The 18,079-nt window shown below is 53.7% G+C and overlaps 1 protein-coding gene across 5 annotated transcripts in view; it reads right to left on the reverse strand.

Annotated features, from left to right (window-relative positions):
• Window positions 1-15,597: 15,597 nt before the first annotated feature.
• The window catches only part of UBE2G2 (ubiquitin conjugating enzyme E2 G2), a 35,496-nt gene continuing 33,014 nt past the window's right edge, over window positions 15,598-18,079 (reverse strand). For all 5 annotated transcript variants that reach the window (XM_014859785.3, XM_070488988.1, XM_070488987.1 and 2 more), the window contains exon 6: window positions 15,598-17,432. In XM_014859785.3, the coding sequence (XP_014715271.1) occupies window positions 17,320-17,432 (113 nt within the window). In that variant the 3' untranslated portion in view covers window positions 15,598-17,319. The remainder of the gene's footprint in view (window positions 17,433-18,079) is intronic.

Raw genomic sequence — 18,079 nt, forward strand, 5'->3', positions numbered from 1 at the left:
ACTTCACAGATGTATCCAGTTAAGGACCGTGAGCTGGGCAGACGGTCCTGGGTCACGCAGGTGGGTCCAGAGTCATCACCAGGCCTTTACCAGGGAAAGAGGGAGGAGGGTCAGAGTCGGAGAAGGAGACGTGACAAGGGAGCAGAGGTCAGAGAGATGCAGGACCATGAACCAAGGAATGCAGGTGCCCCCAGAAGCTAGAAAAGGCAGGAAGCAGATTCCCCCCAGGAGCCTCCAGAGGACCCAGTCCTGCCGGCCTTTCAGGGGCGAGGAAACCCCAGCGTGTGGGCATGCTGATCTCAGACTCACAGCCTCCAGAACTGCGAGAAATAAGTGTCTATCGTTTAAGCCCCCCGTCTGCGGTATTCTGTAAGGCAGCCCGAGCCAACTAAGACAGACGCCCTCTCTTCGTGCAGTAGACAGAGACAGATGGCAAACAAGACAAATGGGTGTGGGGGTGCCAGGGGAGGGTCTGAGCCAGGAGTGTGGTTGGGGACATTTGAGGAAAGGCCTGAAGGAAGCGAGGTAATGAGCCACTAGATAGGCAAAGAGGAACAGGCTAAGCAGAGAGAACAGCCAGTGCAAAGGCCCTGGGTGTGGTGGGTCTGGAAGAATAGGCTGGCTCCTGAGGAGGGTGTTAAGGAACGTGGGGAGGATCTTTCTCAGTATTTTGCAAGGATTTAAAAATATCATCTTGACCTTCTTTGTAATTTCCTTGAGATTCCCCAATCAAAATTCAAATTACTTTTTTAATTTTTAAAATTTATTTCAGAATGGGCAGGATGGGAGATGGAGAAAAGGGAGGGCATTCCTACTGAAGTTCAGGAATGCGGGAAGGTTCTGGAAGACCAGTGGTTAGTGCACCAAAGCACCCTGGAGGTACAGGGAGGTCTCAGATGACAGGCAAGGCCAAGGACCCGTGATCTGCCCTTCCAGGGCCACGAGACCCAAGCACAAACTCTGCAGACAAACGTTTCCCAGGAGATCTGCCTAGACTTGGCCTGTGATGCTCCTGGGCCTCCCTGCGCCCCTCCCACAGCTGTCCCGTCGTCTTCAGGAAACCATCAAGAATATGCACAGAGATATCATTTGCCATGGGTTTTGTGGTAGCAAAGACTGAATTCCACATGGAGGGCTGACAGAGCAGATGGTGTTGGGTTTGTGGTAGGAGGCCACCCAGATACCTGAAGCCGGCTGGAGGGGAGGTGCACAGATGCTGTGAAATGCCCTCAGTCTAGGCTCTCGGGAAATGCACTGCTACGGGGCCCTAAGTGCACTGGTGACTCTCAGAGCGAGGCACCCTCTGCCGTCAGGAATGTGCTCCATCAAGACCCCCACCCCAGCAGGCAGCCCACACAGTAGGAAAAAGCCCCCACTTGATTCGGAGGGGCTCCCATGAGGGGAGTCCTGAGGGAGGGTTGTGCCATTTATTGAAACAGAACAGGTGTGCGCCCAGACTAGGGGAAAGGCCAGGACGTACCTGTCATTAGTGCAGATCCAGGCCTGTGCATATATTTCAGCTCCTGCTTTCTGCTAATCTTTACCTTTCCTAATTTTTCAAATCGATTTTCCAAAATGATCACAAATTGATTTTGCATTAAGAATTAAAAGGCTTTTTTCGATTTTTTTTTTTTTTAATCAGAGGCCACGGCCATGGTCCAGGTGACAGACAAGAGAGCAAACGAGGGCGTGAGTGGGTGCTCAGAGCGCCCCAGGGCCATGTCCGGGAGGGGCCTGACGGAGAAGACTCGGATCCCGGGCTCTGGAGGGGCTGCTGGGGCTGCTGACCACGTGAGGCAGCTGGAGATTCAGCCACAGGGTTGGGGCATTTGCTCTGCTGCTCAGGTGTGGGGCGGGGAGAGCGTGTGCAGAGATGTTCACGAGAAACCCACAAGAAGACTGGGGGCGAGGCCGAGTGCAAGAGGGCCCATGGCAGATCCGCAGTGAAGCCCGCAGCGAGAGGCAGCTAGAGGCGGCGCTGCCACCAGGCAGACTGCAGTGTCAGCGGGAGACCTTGGGGGACCGGGAGCCAGGCTGGCTGGGAACTGGGACAGAGCCTGAACTCCCAGCACACTGAAATGAGGACAGTCTTGGGCGAAATGGGAAAAGCACCTTCCTCAACACAGCCAAGGCCGACAGTAGTGGGAGCCCACAGGCCTGACGGACGGGGATGCGAGGACCCAGACAGGCGAAACCCTGCCTGCTCCCAAGGATGTCTGAACCAGGACGTGTGAACTTGGGCTCCAGTTCTCCCTGCCTGGCCGAGCTCACGGGACAGAAGGCAGGTCCCAGGGCTCCCAAGATCGGGTGTCTCATAGCTCTTACTCCCCTGAAGCTGGGACCTCCAAAGGGCTCACCCTCTGGGTGTCCACAGCCAGTGGTCCACAGTCCCAGACCACGGGGAGTCTGGGAGTCCCCGCCCTAAGCAGGGCTGGGGACCGATCCTGGGGGAGCAGGGAGCACAGCAGGTGAGCAGCATCATCCCGCCATCTGGGTGATCAGAGCCAAACCAGCCCAAACCAACCCAAAACTTGGGCAGTGCAGGCAGTCTGCAGAGGACTGTGATGGTGGAGTCCATTCCCTGGCAGAAGCACAGGCAGAGGCCCCCCGAAGGGAAGCTCCTCCAGAGGCGAGCACAGGGGGCAGCCCCGCGAACACGAGCCACAGCAACAACAGAGCAGAGGCAGCCCAGCAGACCCGAGACGCAGGAATTGCCAGACACATTCTGTGAACCATGCCTGCTGTGTTTGAAAACAGGGGAGGAAGTCATTTTTTATTTCCTGACAGCCCCCAGACCCAGAAGGAGCCTGCTCCAGAGGTGCCAGCAGGACCCCTCGGGCACAGCCAGGTCCCGCCCTGCTCCCAGGGAGGGCACTGGGGAAGCAGGACGCTCTGGTCCTAGTCACAGGGGCCCCCGCCCCTCCACCCCGCTGGAGCAGAGATGCCCTTCGAGGGGCCAGCCCACCTGACACGCACCCAACCTCCTGGCAGGGGAAGAGGACACAGAGGGGGTGTGAACAGTCATACTGATTATGTGCACTGGCAAAATCTAAAAGGAAATAATGAAGATAAAAAATTAAATACAGCTGAGCAAAATCCTGGTATGTTCCTGTCCAGAAGACACACCGTTCTCAGGTGAGCCCGCGGTTCTCAAGAGCAGGGGGATGCACCAGCGAGGGAGGGTTTCAGAGGCGAACCCCGATCTGACACCACCATTTCCCAATCCTTCCAGGCCTGGGAAGCCACCCTTCCTCGTCTGGGGCCTGTGTGTGACCACGTCTGACCAGTGGGCTGTGAAGGAGGTGACCCGCTTCCCGGAAGAGCAGGCGAGAACTCCATGCACACCCTGGGCCCACTTTTCAGACACCTGCAGTCACAGACAACACAACGCCCTTACTGAAGAATGGGGAAGGCAGTCCATCGCTGGGATCTGCTCCCAGCCCCCACCCAGCTGTCCTGAACACCTGCTCTCGGCTCCAACACGGTCCAGGCGCCAGGGCCTCAGGCCTGGGGCTTGTGCGGCTGCACAGCTGGACACGGACCCTGACTGGACAGGAGGAAGTGCTGGGCAAGAGAAGACACCAGGGAATTCACTTGTCAACTCCTGGTGACAAGGCGGTGCAGGGCCAACGACGTCCTGCTTTCGAGTTCTCACCATGGTGTCAGGTCCTTGGCGTGAGGGCGGGATTTGAAGCAGTGGCTCATGTCGTCTGAGAACCTCTCACATTATGAAACATCCCATGACGGTAGGTCTAGACTGGCATGCCGACACCGGGACATCTTCACACTGAACGTCCACGTCACGAATCACTCCTTTAAAGCATATGCAATAAGATTTCATTGCATTGTCAAAAGAATGAAATTTTCAAAAGCTTAAGTTTAATAATTTTGATTCACATTTTATATCCATTAATGATAATTTGTATTTTGCAAATCAATTATAATTTGCATTTTTAATTTTTATACCTTTGAATACCTCAGAAAAAAATAACTTTTTGAAAACACTGAAAAATATTTTTTTATTTTTATATTTAATTTACATAGTTCATGGAAATACATTCAAACTTTGTACACTTTGAATACAATTGCAGGTTTTAAAAATATTTCAGACCAACACTGTTAACAGATACTAATTTAATAAAAATCTTGAATAACATAATTAGTGATTTTGTGGAAATGAGGATAAGGAATATAAATTTTATGGGATAAATATATAACTGTGTGAGTAATGTATATCTATATTTTATTACATGTCCAACATTACCAGCCCATCAAGAGAACGCCCAGCTCTGTGCACTAACAATTAAACACAATGTGTTTTGATATTTTGCAGTCAGTCATAGAAACATCACAGCTTTATACATCTTTTGTCAAGATGGGGGACAGAACCTGTTTCATTTCCCAGTTTCTCAGCTTGGGTTTTGCCATCTCTCTTGCTCTGAGCCCTCTGCTCTCTTCCCGAAGGGCCCGTGGCGGGGGCGGGGGCTCCCAGCTCTGTGCAGCACAGCCCCCTGCAGACCACCTGGCCTGGTGAGAAGAGTGAGCGGCAGGCCTCCCCTAGACCTGAGGTTTGGGGTGTCTGAGTCGTAAGCCAGGCCCATGCTGGCTAAGTGAAGCATGTCCCATTGTGGGTTCCCACAGAGCCACGTGCAAGTCAGAGATGTCTGACAGCAGCATGAGCCGCTGTCAAGGCCAGATCCTGAGACCCCGCAGGGTCCCACACGGAGGATGCCCCCTCCTGGAGCACTGGCTCCTTTCAGACGTCAGCTGGGCAGAGGGACTGGCCAGTGCCCAAGGCCAACCCACCGGGCTCCGCTCTGTGCCAGCATGCAGGAGCCAGGCAGGAGCCATGGTCTCAGCCACCGAGGCAGCCTGGGGTGTGACGACACACCTGGTGACCTCCTCTGCCACCTGCAGTTTGACAAGACGGCAGCCGGTGTGGGAAGAGGTCTGTGTCCCCCTGATGAGGCTGCAGGGCCTCTCCCCCCGCGGGGGGCAGCTGTCTCCCTGAGGGGATGTGCACCTGGAAGCCAAGCATGTGCAGGCCAGCAAATCACAGATGATTCATGTGGCTAATTTATTTATGACAATCAGGCTAAATTTAGGTTAATTACTTTTTAATCATTCTCTCGAGGGTACATGAAAATACTTGAAGCCAGTCCACAAACGGGAGCACTGCCAGGTAAGCGGGCGCTATCTGATGGACCGGATGCCAGCACGGGCGCAGTGCGGCGGGTGCAGGGGGAGGTGGGGCAGGCCCGGGCCTCTGCCCTGCTCCGTGAGGGGACTAGGATGGCCAGCTGGAGGGAGCCTCACGTGCCATTGATCCAGCCTGCAGACAAGTGGCCCAGGCGTGGGATTTCCTCTTGGATACGCGTGTGTTCACAGGGTGCCTGTCTGCTCACCCAGCCCTGCGGCCCCTTCACCTCCGGGACCGAGTGTCTTTGTGGCCCCCCACCTGATAAGCCTGGACGTTGAGACCTGGAGGCCCCTTCTCACATGTGCCTGGATCCCAACACAGTTCCTCCCGGACTCCTCATTCTGCCCACCCTTTCTACTCAGCACTACACCTGACCTTTCCAGAAGGTCAATCTGGAAATCCTGGGATGCAGGGCCCACCTGCACTGTGCTGTTAGCACATTCTCCCAACCCCAAGCCCCCAGCTCCACCAGGTAGGGCTCAAAGCCTCTGCCTTTCCCTGAGCCCTGCCCTCATTCTAGAACACACTGTTGCACCCTCTGCCCCATCCCAGCACCCTCTCCTGGCTCCCTCTGCTGAGACCTCAGCCTTCCCTGATCCCCGCCCTGGCTGGAGCTCCAGCCCTGTCCTGACCCTGAAGGTGTGTGCTCCATGCAAATCCAGACTATCCTGCAAAGGCTCTGAATGCCGAGCTGGCCTGGAATCACCACCCACAGAGAGCAAGACAGAACTTCAGTCTGAACTGACGACATCACGGCCCTGTTTTGAAACAGAAATCTACAGAGAAATTTAGCAGAACCAGACTCTGAAAACATACTATTCAAAATATCCACACAAAACAAAAAGTTACTCAACATACATTTAAAAATCTACAATTCCCGGGGCCAGCCCTGTGGACAAGTGGTTAAGTTCTCGCGCTCCGCTTCGGCAGCCCAGGGTTTCACCAGTGCGGATCCTGGGCGCGGACATGGCACCGCTCATTCAGCCATGCCGAGGCGGCGTCCCACATGCCACAACTAAAAGGACCCACAACTAAGACTATACAACTATGTACCGGGGGCTTTGGGGAGAAGAAGGAAAAAAAAAAATCTACAATTCCCAAGGGAAAAGATAACCCACAGATGTTAACCCCAGGATGAGGGCAATGCTGGAATTATCAAAAACTTTTACATGTTTATTACAACCCCCTCCACGAGGTCCAGGTGAACACAAGTAAGCTGAGTGAAAAGACAGAAGTTCTCAGCAGAAAAATAGAAAGCATTAAAAAGACCTAATTTTAGAACTGAAAAAATACAACAGATAAAATAAAAATTTTATTCTAAGGGCTTAGTAGCTGAATGGAGACGTCAGTGAACTTGAAGATGGATTGATGGAAACCATCCATTCTGAAGAAACAAAGGTTTCAAAATGAGACCTAGGGGACAACATCAACAGGCCTGACATTATTGTCATGGGGTCCCAGAGGACAGGAAATGATTGGTGCAGAAAAACGATTTCAAGAAATGATGACTGAAAACTTCGCAAATTTGGCAGACATAAATTTATACACTCACAAACTAGTGCAACCTAAATAGGATAAACTCAAAGGAAGCCATGGGCAGAAACATCGTCATCAAAGCCCTAAAACCGCAAGACGGAGTTGACAACCTGACAGCAGCTGGGGGACGAGGATGGTGGGGGGCTGGGATGGATTCTCCTCAGAACCAGGGAGGCCGACAGGCAGAGGAGCAACAGCTCTAACATCTGAAAAAAGATGTTAACCAGAATTCTACACACAGTGAAAAGTTCTTCAGGAGTAAAGGTAAAATAAAGACAATCTCAGATGAAATAACAGAGAATTTGGTGCCGACAGACTTGCTCTCAAAGAAACAGAGGAAGTCCTTCAGGCTAAGGAGAATAGCACCAGAGGGGACAGTGGCTTTCAGACGTGGATGGAAACAGAAGGAATACATAACTGAGTAAGTGCAATATGCTCCTTTTCTCCTTCAAATTCTTTAAATTAACTACATACTGAAAGCAAACACTAGAACGTGGTCTGGGGTGGTCCAGGGTGCACAGACATGACACAGATGACACGTAGAGAAGAGGAGGGGCTGGTGTGGTGGCAGGGGCTCTAGGTCCCACTTAAAGTGGTAAAATGTTAACTCGAAGTAGACCGTGGAAAGTGAGCTATGTATATTACAATCCCTAGAGCAATCATTGAGAAATTGAGACACAGAAATATGTTTGAAAAGCTAATAAACTAAGTGAAATACTAAAAAATATTCAAATAATACAAAAGGAGGCAGGAAAGTGGGAACAAAGTCACAGAAACCAGAGGGACAAACAGAAAGTAAATAATGGGACAGTCAACCAAAGCCCAAACACCTTAACATCATCTTAAACACAACTACACTATAGTCAATGACGGGCCACATGGACAACGGTGGTCCCATGCGGTTAGTATCATGGAGCCTAGGTGTGTAGCGGGCTGTGCCATATGGTTCGTGTAAGTCACTCTATGAGGTTTCCACAATGATGAAACTGCCTAAGGATGCATTTCTCAGAATGTGTCCCCGTCACTAAACGATGCGTGACAATAATTGAAAGAGAGATTGTCAGATTGGATCAAAACTAATAAAAACAAGACCCAAATATATGCTATGTATAAGAAACCCACTTTAAATATAATACTATAGATGGTTTAAATATTAAAAAAAAAAGTTTTTCCCCAAAGAGAGCAGCAGGCCCAAGCGGTTTAACAGGTGCGTTCTACTACACTTTCAAGGAACAGGTTATCCTATAAGAAGAAAGAATGAAGAATCTCCAGATCACTCCTTGAGGCCCGTATAACTCTAATGCCAAATCAAACAAAGAAATCACAAGACAGGGAAAGTCAAGTCCTCGCTCACTCAGAAACGTGGATAGAAAGCCACTCAACAAACACTAGCCAATCAAATTGAACAGAGAGATTTCAGGAAGAATATACCACAAACTGGATTAATCCAGAAATACAAGAATGCCTTAAATACAGAGAATCTAGAAATGTAACTCACTTTAATAGATTAACAGAGGGAAAAGGATGCCCATGGATGCAGGTGAGTGGGGCAGGCAGGGCGGGCATCTCGGAAGGAGTGATGTCTCAGCAGGGCCCTGAAAATGCCCAGGAGAAGGGGAACAGCGTTTGGGTAGGAAAGACACTCTTGGGCGGTGCATGGGGAGGCCTGAGGTCCTCAGCGGCTCTCGGGAGGGCAGGGCGGGGCAGCAGAGGCAAAGTCTCTAACCCCTCCCGCGCCCCCATTGCGCAGTCCAGGAACACAGCTCTGCAGGCCCACATGGGACACGGCATCTCCAGCGAGCCCTGCAGTCTTTGCAGACAGGCCCACAAGAGACTTGCTGAGGGCATGTGTGTATCATGACCCACTCCCCACTGATTTCAGGGGCTGCCTTCTTGCCACACTCGCATCCTGGCAGCCGCTGTGGGAGGAGAGAGGAACATGGTCCAACAGTAGGCCGCCAGGCTGTGCTGCTCTGAGGTCCTGGATGAGTAGGCATCTGGCACGGCACCTGCTCCAGCCCTGCTCTGGCGCAGCCTCTACCATCCATACCCAGCTCCAGAACTGGGGTGCTCACGTGAACCACACCTGGGAGCCACTGGGCTGGTTCACCCTGACTCTACCTCCACAGAGAGACAGAGACAGAGACAGACAGAAAGACAGGCAGAGAGGCAGGAAGATCTGCACAAAAGGACAGGCTCCATACTTTGAGTTTGTTTCCAAAACCCCCAATGGAACCTTGGGTCAAGTAAGCGCACATGTCCACTCCTGCGACCGCCCGCAGGCCCCAGCCCTGGAGAAGACTGCCCTGATGCCTTGCTGCAGGCCCAACATGCTGGGTCCTCTGAGCCCGAGTGCCCAGCCCACCCCTCCTCCCTCTGCCACCCTATTTCAGGCCCTGCATTCCCAGGGTGCCCTTGCCCTCCGGCCTTGGGCCAAGTTTGGCCAACACAAGGCCCAGTGTGTCCCTATGGGCAGGAGGAGAGTGGACAAGGAACTCACCCCCAGCCTCCCCAATCACTGGGTTCCGGTTGACTGGGGCTGGTCCCTCCCCTGCAGCCCCTCTCCCTCAGCTCGAGTTCAGCAGATCTGAGACACACTCCCTCCCTTGTCCCTGCAGCCCAGGCCCACCCCCTGGCTGGTCCCCGTTAGCCTGCCCACAGCTGTGCCCACAAGCCATCTGTATGCCCACAAGCCATCAAGCGTCCATCTGCCCCTGCCAGGACCCATCCACTGGGCTCTGAGCAGTGCCCAGGGGTCTGCAGCAGTGGGAAGTGAAGGCCAAGTTCCACCCCCCACTGCATGGTCAGACCTCAGATGCTCTCAGCATGAGACTGCACTTGCCAGGAAATAGAGGGGGCGTGGGGATCAGCTGCCCATCACTCAACCAGCCCCCAAAGCCACAGAGGCTTCTTGCCCTGGAGGAACGGTGTGTGTGCAAACGTGTGGATGTGGATGTATGAGTACTGTGCACACATATGTGAGTGCATACACACGTGTGTGACTAATACAAGTATGTGTGCACACAAGCATTGTGTTGTGCACATGTGAGAGCAAGTGCACACGTGTGCATGAGTGCACAGGTCTTGACAAAGGTGGGGGACATGCTCGGTGCTGGTGCCTAGAGGTCTGGTGGGTGGGACCGTGCTGCCAACGCTACCTTCCACCCCTTAGCTGCCCCATCAGGCGGGAACCAGTCCAAGAGGGAGAAACCCGTGAGAATCCCCGAGTCTGCTCTGCCCTTAAGCTGCACTGTTTAATGTGGTTCCAACTCAGTTAGTATATTATCCGGGATTTCAAAGAGCCATTAGCAAAAGACAATCCCTCAGTCTCATTTCCATCAGAATCAGTTCCAACGTCAGGTCCTCTGCCAGAAAGGTGAACCCACACGCACATGCACACACACACACACACACAAGTTCACGTGCGCATTCACACACACACGTGCACACCTGCACACATAACTTGGAAGGAACTCATCACCACCATTTCCCTGGAGCAAATGGGAGTCAGGAGGACTGGGGTGGGCATACAAGGTAGGTGCCATTAACTCACAGGCGGAGCTCGCCATGGGGTCCCCAGGGTCGGGCACTGAGCACAGGCCACCTGGACTGTGTGGGATTCATGCTCTGGTCTAGCTTCCCAAGAGTCCATTTCCCCATGCCCTAAGCAGGTCCCACCTGCCCCCATCTGTACATGGACGAGCCTGTACAACCTCCCTGGCAGTGCCATGGCAGCTTCCAGGTCTGTGGCTCCCACTCGACAGGGCCTGGCCCAGGATACGCTCACTGAACCTGGCCCACAGGCCTCATTCCTTGGCTGGGAGAAGGCAGGCATGGGGCAAGCCTCTGAGGCTACACCCACAGCCCTGTGCGCACGCCCTCCCTGAGGCATGCCGAGAGTCCTAGTGGGAGCTGCTGCCGTACCGGGCCAGCTCAGCGCAGGAGCCGGGCACGGGGTGCTGCAGCTGGGCCCTCCCATGAGGAAGATGCCGGCCTGCCGAGGCTGCAATGGTGACGCCAGCAACCTGCAGAGGGATGGAGCAGCTCCCCTGTCTCACCTGATTCTGACCTCCCACTCCCCACCCTCTCCAGGCTGCTGCTTCCCCACCTGCTCTGCCCTCTGCACACCTCAGTTCACAGCCCATCCTTCCAGGTACCATGTGCCCCCTCAGCCCCTGCCCAGCACCAGTGCTGAGTTCAGTTCTGAGTGAGGCCTGGCGGGGGCCCGTGGACATGTTCACCCTCCCCTCCACTCTTGAAAGATGACACCACCAGACTCCTTGGCACTCGAGGAAAACATTTACATAGAACCGCCTGATGACTGCAGACACCCACTTTTGGAGCGAGGGCAGGATTCCCATGATGCAGCACCCAGGGCAGGTTGGAGGGGTGGGCAGCCTGGAGGGGCATGCAGGGCTGCCCAGCCTGGGGGCTGCACCCAATGCTCGCTCCACAGGGGTCACTCAGGGCCGGCCACACCCTCACTGTGTCAGGTGACCATGGACGATGTCACTGCAAAGACTAAACCCTGCGACTTCCCTGACTCTGGGGGGAATCTGTACATTCTATGCTCTCCAGAGTTTCAACATCGGTTCCTTTCCTTACAGTTGTCCTAGCTTCATGTGAAATGGTAAATTCAGTCAAAAAAGAAAGTGAGAGCAAAACAACGCAACTGTCTGTTTTCTGTGTCCTAAGGATGGCAAGACAAGGGACAGCAGCAGTGCCACCCCCTCCTGGGCACCGGCTTTCCCTCCCACGGAGTCCACAGGACCGGCTGCACCCCCACCGCAGCACCACGGGGGCGGGCGTTACTATCCCCTTGTTCACAGGAGAAAACCCAGAACGGAAGGGCTGGTGACTTGACCAGGTCCCCAGCCAGTGAGCGCAGCTGGGACGTAGCAGTCAGCTCCAAGGCCCCACCCCAGGAGGAAGGAAGCAGGAGCCCAAGGGAGGGGGCAGCCAGGCCTGGGGCCGGGGCACTCTTCCCCGAGAGGCATGGGCAGAGCAGGCCGCTGGGCTCTGAGGAGGGGAGACAAGGAGAGGGGAGGGCGCTAGGAGCCGGCTCTGCCAGCAGCAGAGGGCGGCTAGCAAACTTGTGCAGCTGGTGGCTGTGACGGGAAGGGCAGCAGCAGAAGCTGAGGAGGTGGAAGGGCCCTGTAGGCCCCTGGGTCCAGGAGCTGAGCCTGGGCCTGGGCTGCACGGGAGGTGCTGCGGGTGGCAATGCAGAGCCCCACCACTGTGGAGGGCAGAGGGAGCTACGGTCCCAAAGGGTGGGGTTTCCCAACTCCCCATCCTGCACGGCCGCTGATGAGTCAGCTCACAAAAAGCACCCGAGGGAAAGCCCACAGCTGCAGGACCCCAGCCCGACCTGGCGCAGCCCTCCATCCATGTCGGAGGAGCCCCGCTACAGCACCCAGGCTCCCAGCCAGGAGGAGCGCACCCCACACAGCTGTGGCCGCCTCCAGTCACATGCAGCTGGAGTGCGCTGCGGGCAGCAGCGCTGCGGCCAGAGACATCTCCACCTCCAGCCCAGGCTTTCTGGGCAGGAACCTTCGCCTCATGGAACCCCCGTGAGCACTGTGGGTGTCTGTGCGCCCAGGGCAGCCTGGGGCTGCTGGCTACAGTGTTTAGCTGGTCATCCACAGGACCCTGCAGCACCCCCAGGAGGCAGGTGCCCAAGCCACTCCTAAAACCAAGGTTCCTGAGGTTCAGGGGTGTCAGGGGAGGGTGGCAGGCCTCACACTTAGCAGGGTGGAGGGGCAGCCTCCTCGTTACCAAGGCTGGGGCTTCACTCGAGTTGGGAGGTGGTGGGCAGAGGTGAGTTCATACCCAGGACTCAGGGCCAGATGCTGCAAGGGGCCAGGGCAGGAGGGGGCCCAGACACAAGGGCCTGAAAGGCGCTCCCAGCAGGGCTCCGGGGTAGAAAGGGCAGACATGTTCTTCGTCTGCAGGGAGTGGACAGACGTACTGTCCCCTCTACAAAGCCCAGTCTTGGGGGGATGGGGGCACATGCCCTGGACAGATCTGGGGGGCCGTAATACTGAGTGAGCCTCCAGCTTCTACACTGCTCAGCCGAGAAATGCCATTTGCTGCAGGGAGGGGATGTGTGGCGTGGCAGAGTCCACGTGGGGCACCTCCCCTGTAATCAGACCTCCTCCTGGGACTGGTCCAAGGATCCAGCAGAATCAGCCTAAGCTGCCTCTCCCAACCTGCCCCAAGCCACCTCCACAGGCCCCACAGGACGAACCTCAGCATGGCCTGCCCTCCCAGGGACCAGTTGGCATTTCCCAGGAAGCCCCCAGTGTTGTGATGTGCTTTAAAGAGCTAGGACAGCACCACAGGCCTCGGGGATACCCTGCTGGCCACATCCTCTGCTGCACACCTGCAAACTGGGAGTCACACTGGCAGGACTTGTGAGGCCTAAGTGACAAGCTGGGGAGGCAGCAGAGGAAAATCCCAGGATATACCCCAGCCACCCTGTCCCAGGACAGGACTGTTAAGAATCAGCCCAGGACCGCGTAGTTGGCTTCTCTGGCCCCCGTGGCTACCCCAATTCTCCTTAGTATTCTTCTCCCAGTCCCCAGGTGGAATCCCCACGCTAGGCATCCAGGGTCCCCTGCCTCTAACCCCTGGACGCGTGGCTGCCTTCGGCCAGGCTCGAGTATGGGCTTCAGATGGGGAAGGGGTGAAAGCTTGTGGTGGGGGCTTGTGGCAGGGGTGGCCACAGTCCTGCTGCCGGCATTACGGCGTCCAGGGCCAGGGAGGCGGCAGAAGGCACTCCTGGGCCTCCCCTTCTGTGTACTAGAGTGGGCTCTGGATTCTACCAAGAAACTCTGACTCATGTACAGAAAGAATGCATCAGACCAGTACTTACTGTGGAAAACCGAGCAATCTGGCTGCACAGAAAGTGAACTGGAAGAAGGCGTGACCCACACACAGAGGAGGAAAAGGCAGAGTGCCTGCCCTGCGAGCTCCGCCTCCAGTCAGTGGTGCAAGAGACGGGGGACCCAGGGCCATGGAGCCTGCGAGACGCACCCCCGCCGCAGGGCACAGGCCGCGGCCGACCCCAGGCAAACACAGGGAATGGGGCTGTTGAGCCCCACAAGCGTGTGAAGCTCCCGAACCCAGAAGATAAAACCTCAGAACTCCCCTCTCTGTCCCTGGAACCAGACAGGCAAACAGGAAAATAAGAGTGGACATTTACCCAAAATATCCAAATATCTGAGAAAACCAACACCACAGTAAAGGGGCACCAAACGCAGCAAATGAAAGAAGAAACACAAGGAAACATTATTTAACAGAGCAACTCACATGAAATAAATCTAATTAAAATCCCCAAGGAGGAGAATCAGTCTATCTGTGCACAGCAGGCGGTGATGGCCACCCTTGACCCTGCTCACAAGGCTGGCCCTTGGCTGGCATCTGGGAACGCGCATTTGTGCAGGGTCCCCACCAGTGAGTGAGAAGAGTGACTCACTGGGCCTAAACCATTAGTACAAACATCACGACTTGTGCTGACACCTGCTCTGCCCCCAGGAGGCTGGATTTTGGTACAAGTCAGGCAGAGGCTGCCACGGGACCAGCCCCCACAAAAACCCCAGACACTGATCTCTGATGAGCTCCCTGGTAGACACCTCACCTGTGTCATCACAGCTCCATGCTGGGGAGTAAAGCGCGTCCTGCGTGACTCCTGGGCGTGGCTCTGGAAGCATGCGCCTGTTGTCCCCGACCTCCTGGGACGCGCCTTATTCCTGCACTGTGGCCTTTCACTGTCATGTTATCACAGCTGAGTCCTAGCAAATCACTGAACCTAGGGGTGGTCCTGGGGACCCCAACTCAGCATCCCATCAGAGATCTTCAATATTAAAAGTATGACTGCAAAAGCCTCAACAAAAGGCACAATGAACACTGCTCAAAGAGGGGCCGAGATCTTCACTCAGAATACAGCACAGAAAGGGGCAGAGAGCCCGGAGTCAGAAAGAAGGTGCCAGCCCTGGCTCTGGGGAGGCCTGGGGACCCGTCTCAGAACAAAATCACAGGGGATGGCAAAGAAAAGCCAGTTATGACAGTCACCAAAACAGCAACAGCAAATCATTGAAATGGACACCTTTGCCTTTTTTTGGTGAGGAAGATTGGCCCTGAGCTAACATCTGTTGCCAATCCTCCTCTTTTTGCTTGAGGTAGACTAACTCTGAGCTAAAAATCCGTGCCAATCTTCCTCTATTTTGTATGTGGGATGCTGCCACAGCATGGTTTGATGAGCGAAGCGTAGGTTCGCACCTGGGATCCGAACCCATGAACCCCAGGCTGCCGAAGTGGAGCCTGCGAACTTAACCACTACACCACTGAACGGCCCCTCTGTGCCTCTTGCCTAAGACATTAACCAACAAGCTTCAGAGGCAGGTCCAATGCGACCATGATTTCAAAGTCCTGACAAGAACCAACTGCCCCTGCCATCTGCACGACTGAAGTGTGGTCTCAACATCCTGGCTCCTCCGCACGCGACTGCAGCTTGCTGCTTCATTCAGTCCAAGGAAACGCTGAGCTCCACTCAGGCTGCTGGAAACGTACTGCCCCCCGACCCGAGCTCCCCAGTCAGACTCCGACTGGGAAACCAGAGAGTTCCAGAGAAGAGGACACCGAGAATGGAGGAAGGGAAGCAAGCGAATGAAACTTCCCGAAGCTGACATGGGTCTTCAGAATAAAGCAGCACTTAGTTCCTCGCTGGGAATCCCGTGCCACACACACGGCCTGTGGGAAGGTGCCTCTGCTGCAGGGCCTCTGTTGGGTCCATGGCAGGCAATCTGGTCTTGGGTTTCCACAGGATTATATAAAAATCCAAAGAAAAATATAGCACAGAATAGGGGGAAAATATATAACTTTATTTTTAACATAGTACTTAAACTCCACCACAGAATAAGGACACCATGGGATTCTTTCTCTTTTTTTCCATTTAATAAATACAAATGAATAAAAATACTTTGTTTTGCAAAGAGACTGCCTCTCTTCCTTCCCCGGATGTCATGGAAGCTCCCTGCAGCTGCCTGCTAGTGTGGCTACAGCTGTGTCCACGAACCACACCCACCCCCCACAACCACTTCTTTCCTCTCTATGGAGAGGACAGCATCTCACTTAATAGGCCTGAAAATACTTTTTAGGTACAATACCTCTCCTTTCGCCAGCTGCTTCCAAATACAAGTTCTTGTACTGAATTTCAAATGTTAAATGATTCCCTTCTGAGAAGGAAAGAATCCGGTTTCCACAGAAACCCAATATGGAGCCCTTGCTAACACTAAGAAATTATGCGTGAGGCTTCAGTAAATCAGACTGCTGTACACCAGACCTGTCGTAAAAGGGAAGGAGAGGGCAATGCAAAATGAAATCTATTGTGAGTCTTGTAGACTGTCCTTTATTCCAAAAATAGAAATTCCTACTTAAATTTAACCTGTTTGAAACAGGCTGAACATCTATCTGATTCTGCATGCAACAGATCTGTTATTGCTTATAGTGGAGGCCCCGGCCCTGTGCTGCTGAGCTGCCAGGAACATCCAGACCACGTCAAAATCACAAACCACAAGTAAGTGCTCTGTCCCCACTCTGAGGCCGGGGTCCCGCATGCCACCCTTCCACGAGCGCCGGTCAAGTCTGGGGATAAGGCACGCTCTGTGCTCCGCTCTCCTCTAACAGCAGACTCCCTTCCAACCCCAAGTTGTGAAGGAGGATCCTCTACAAAGTTCCCGGTCCAACAACATGTACAAACCTTAGAAATTCCCAGTTTTAAGACTGGAAAAGACAAACTCCAGTAGCTCCAGAAGAAACTTTGACTAAAACTTTCAGTCTCTCATGTTGCTGCTCTAGCAATGCCCAAGTAACCAAGACATAAATGTACATCTCTGATAAATATGATTAGAAAAAAACACTGGCCTTTATGACCAGCAATAAACTTCTTTTCCATGTACTCCATTTTTTTCATTAATCCACCTTTGTAAAAAGTATTTATTTCCTGAAAGTTGTTCTAAGTGCGATAGTTTGTAATACACAACAAATGAAAAAGATGTAACCAGACTGTAAGAAAATACCTGCTTGTAAAGTATAAAGCACTGAAACAGAGTTGCATACTCCTCACGGGCACCAGGGAAGCAGAGGGCCCAGAAACGCCTGGCCCTGGCCCTCTGCTCTGGCTACAGACCCCATTTCTTCAGAAGAAGCACTACTGGTTCTAGTCCCCTGGGATCCGGCATGGACCCCCTCAGCACTCCGGGAGGGAAGGGAAGCCACTGACTGCTGGGTTCGTAGGCGCTTCATCTGAGAGAGGTAGTGGTGACAGCCTGGATGATCCACCTAAACTGCCAAGCCAGGAACACTGAAACTGCATCCAGCTGTCATGATCCTACATAAATCATTGTTTCAGAGGAGAAGCATGTTTGGGGTGGAAAGGTTGGGAAAAAAAAATAGATGCTGTGGTTCTGTAAGCTTGCCTTTTTTGGTACCAGCACAGATTGCCAATGTCACTAAGTGTTCCAGAGAAGAAACACTGGAAACTGCTTGGTGGTGTGTGTTGGCACGCACGCGTGGGCGAGGCCTTAGAGCCCCAGTGACTTCTGTACGATCTGCTTGGCGATCTTGTAAAACTGCTCCCGGTCATCCCGCCACATTTTGGAAGCATCCACATTTGCTCCACTTTCATCATTGGGCTCTGAAAGAGAAGAGAGACATTCTCCACGTGAAAGGGACTCTAAAGAATAAGGACTTGGCCTGACGTTCCATTCATTTAAGAACGCTGATGGCTCTTTCCAGAGATGTATCCCAGAAACAAGAGCCCTCTCACCTGAGGGAGAGACTGAGAAGGGGTGTGAGGAAGATCCACTCTCATGATTCCTACCTTCTGAGTGTCTAAAAGTGCCCACAAGAGTTATCTCAGGCTTGCTCTAGAAACACTAGAATAACCTACACATGACCTGCGACCTCACCCCAGAGAGCAAGCTACAGGGAACCCATCTGCCTGTTTATGTCCCCTTCGGAGGCACTTGGTGGAGACCCGTCCTCCCCCTCAGAGCTCCTGCTCAGTGCAGCTCCCTTCCCAGAACTATCAAAGGACAGTGCAAGGCAGACATGCCCCACCATGGACATGTGGCCTGCTGATCTCAGGCTGGTCAGTCCATATGCTGGCCTGCTGGGGCCAGCAGTCCCTTCAGAACTGGAATCAGGAAACACAGAGGCAGCCGGGGTCTGCCAGGAAGGGACAGGAGAACTGGAATTACAAACTGCCGAGCAGCAGGTGTGAGTAAGCACAGACGTGCAGCGGGTCAGAATGCTGTGAAGGCAGAAAAGGTGGCCAAGAGG

This window comes from Equus asinus, chromosome 18 (assembly GCF_041296235.1).
Source record: "Equus asinus isolate D_3611 breed Donkey chromosome 18, EquAss-T2T_v2, whole genome shotgun sequence".
NCBI lineage: Eukaryota > Metazoa > Chordata > Mammalia > Perissodactyla > Equidae > Equus > Equus asinus.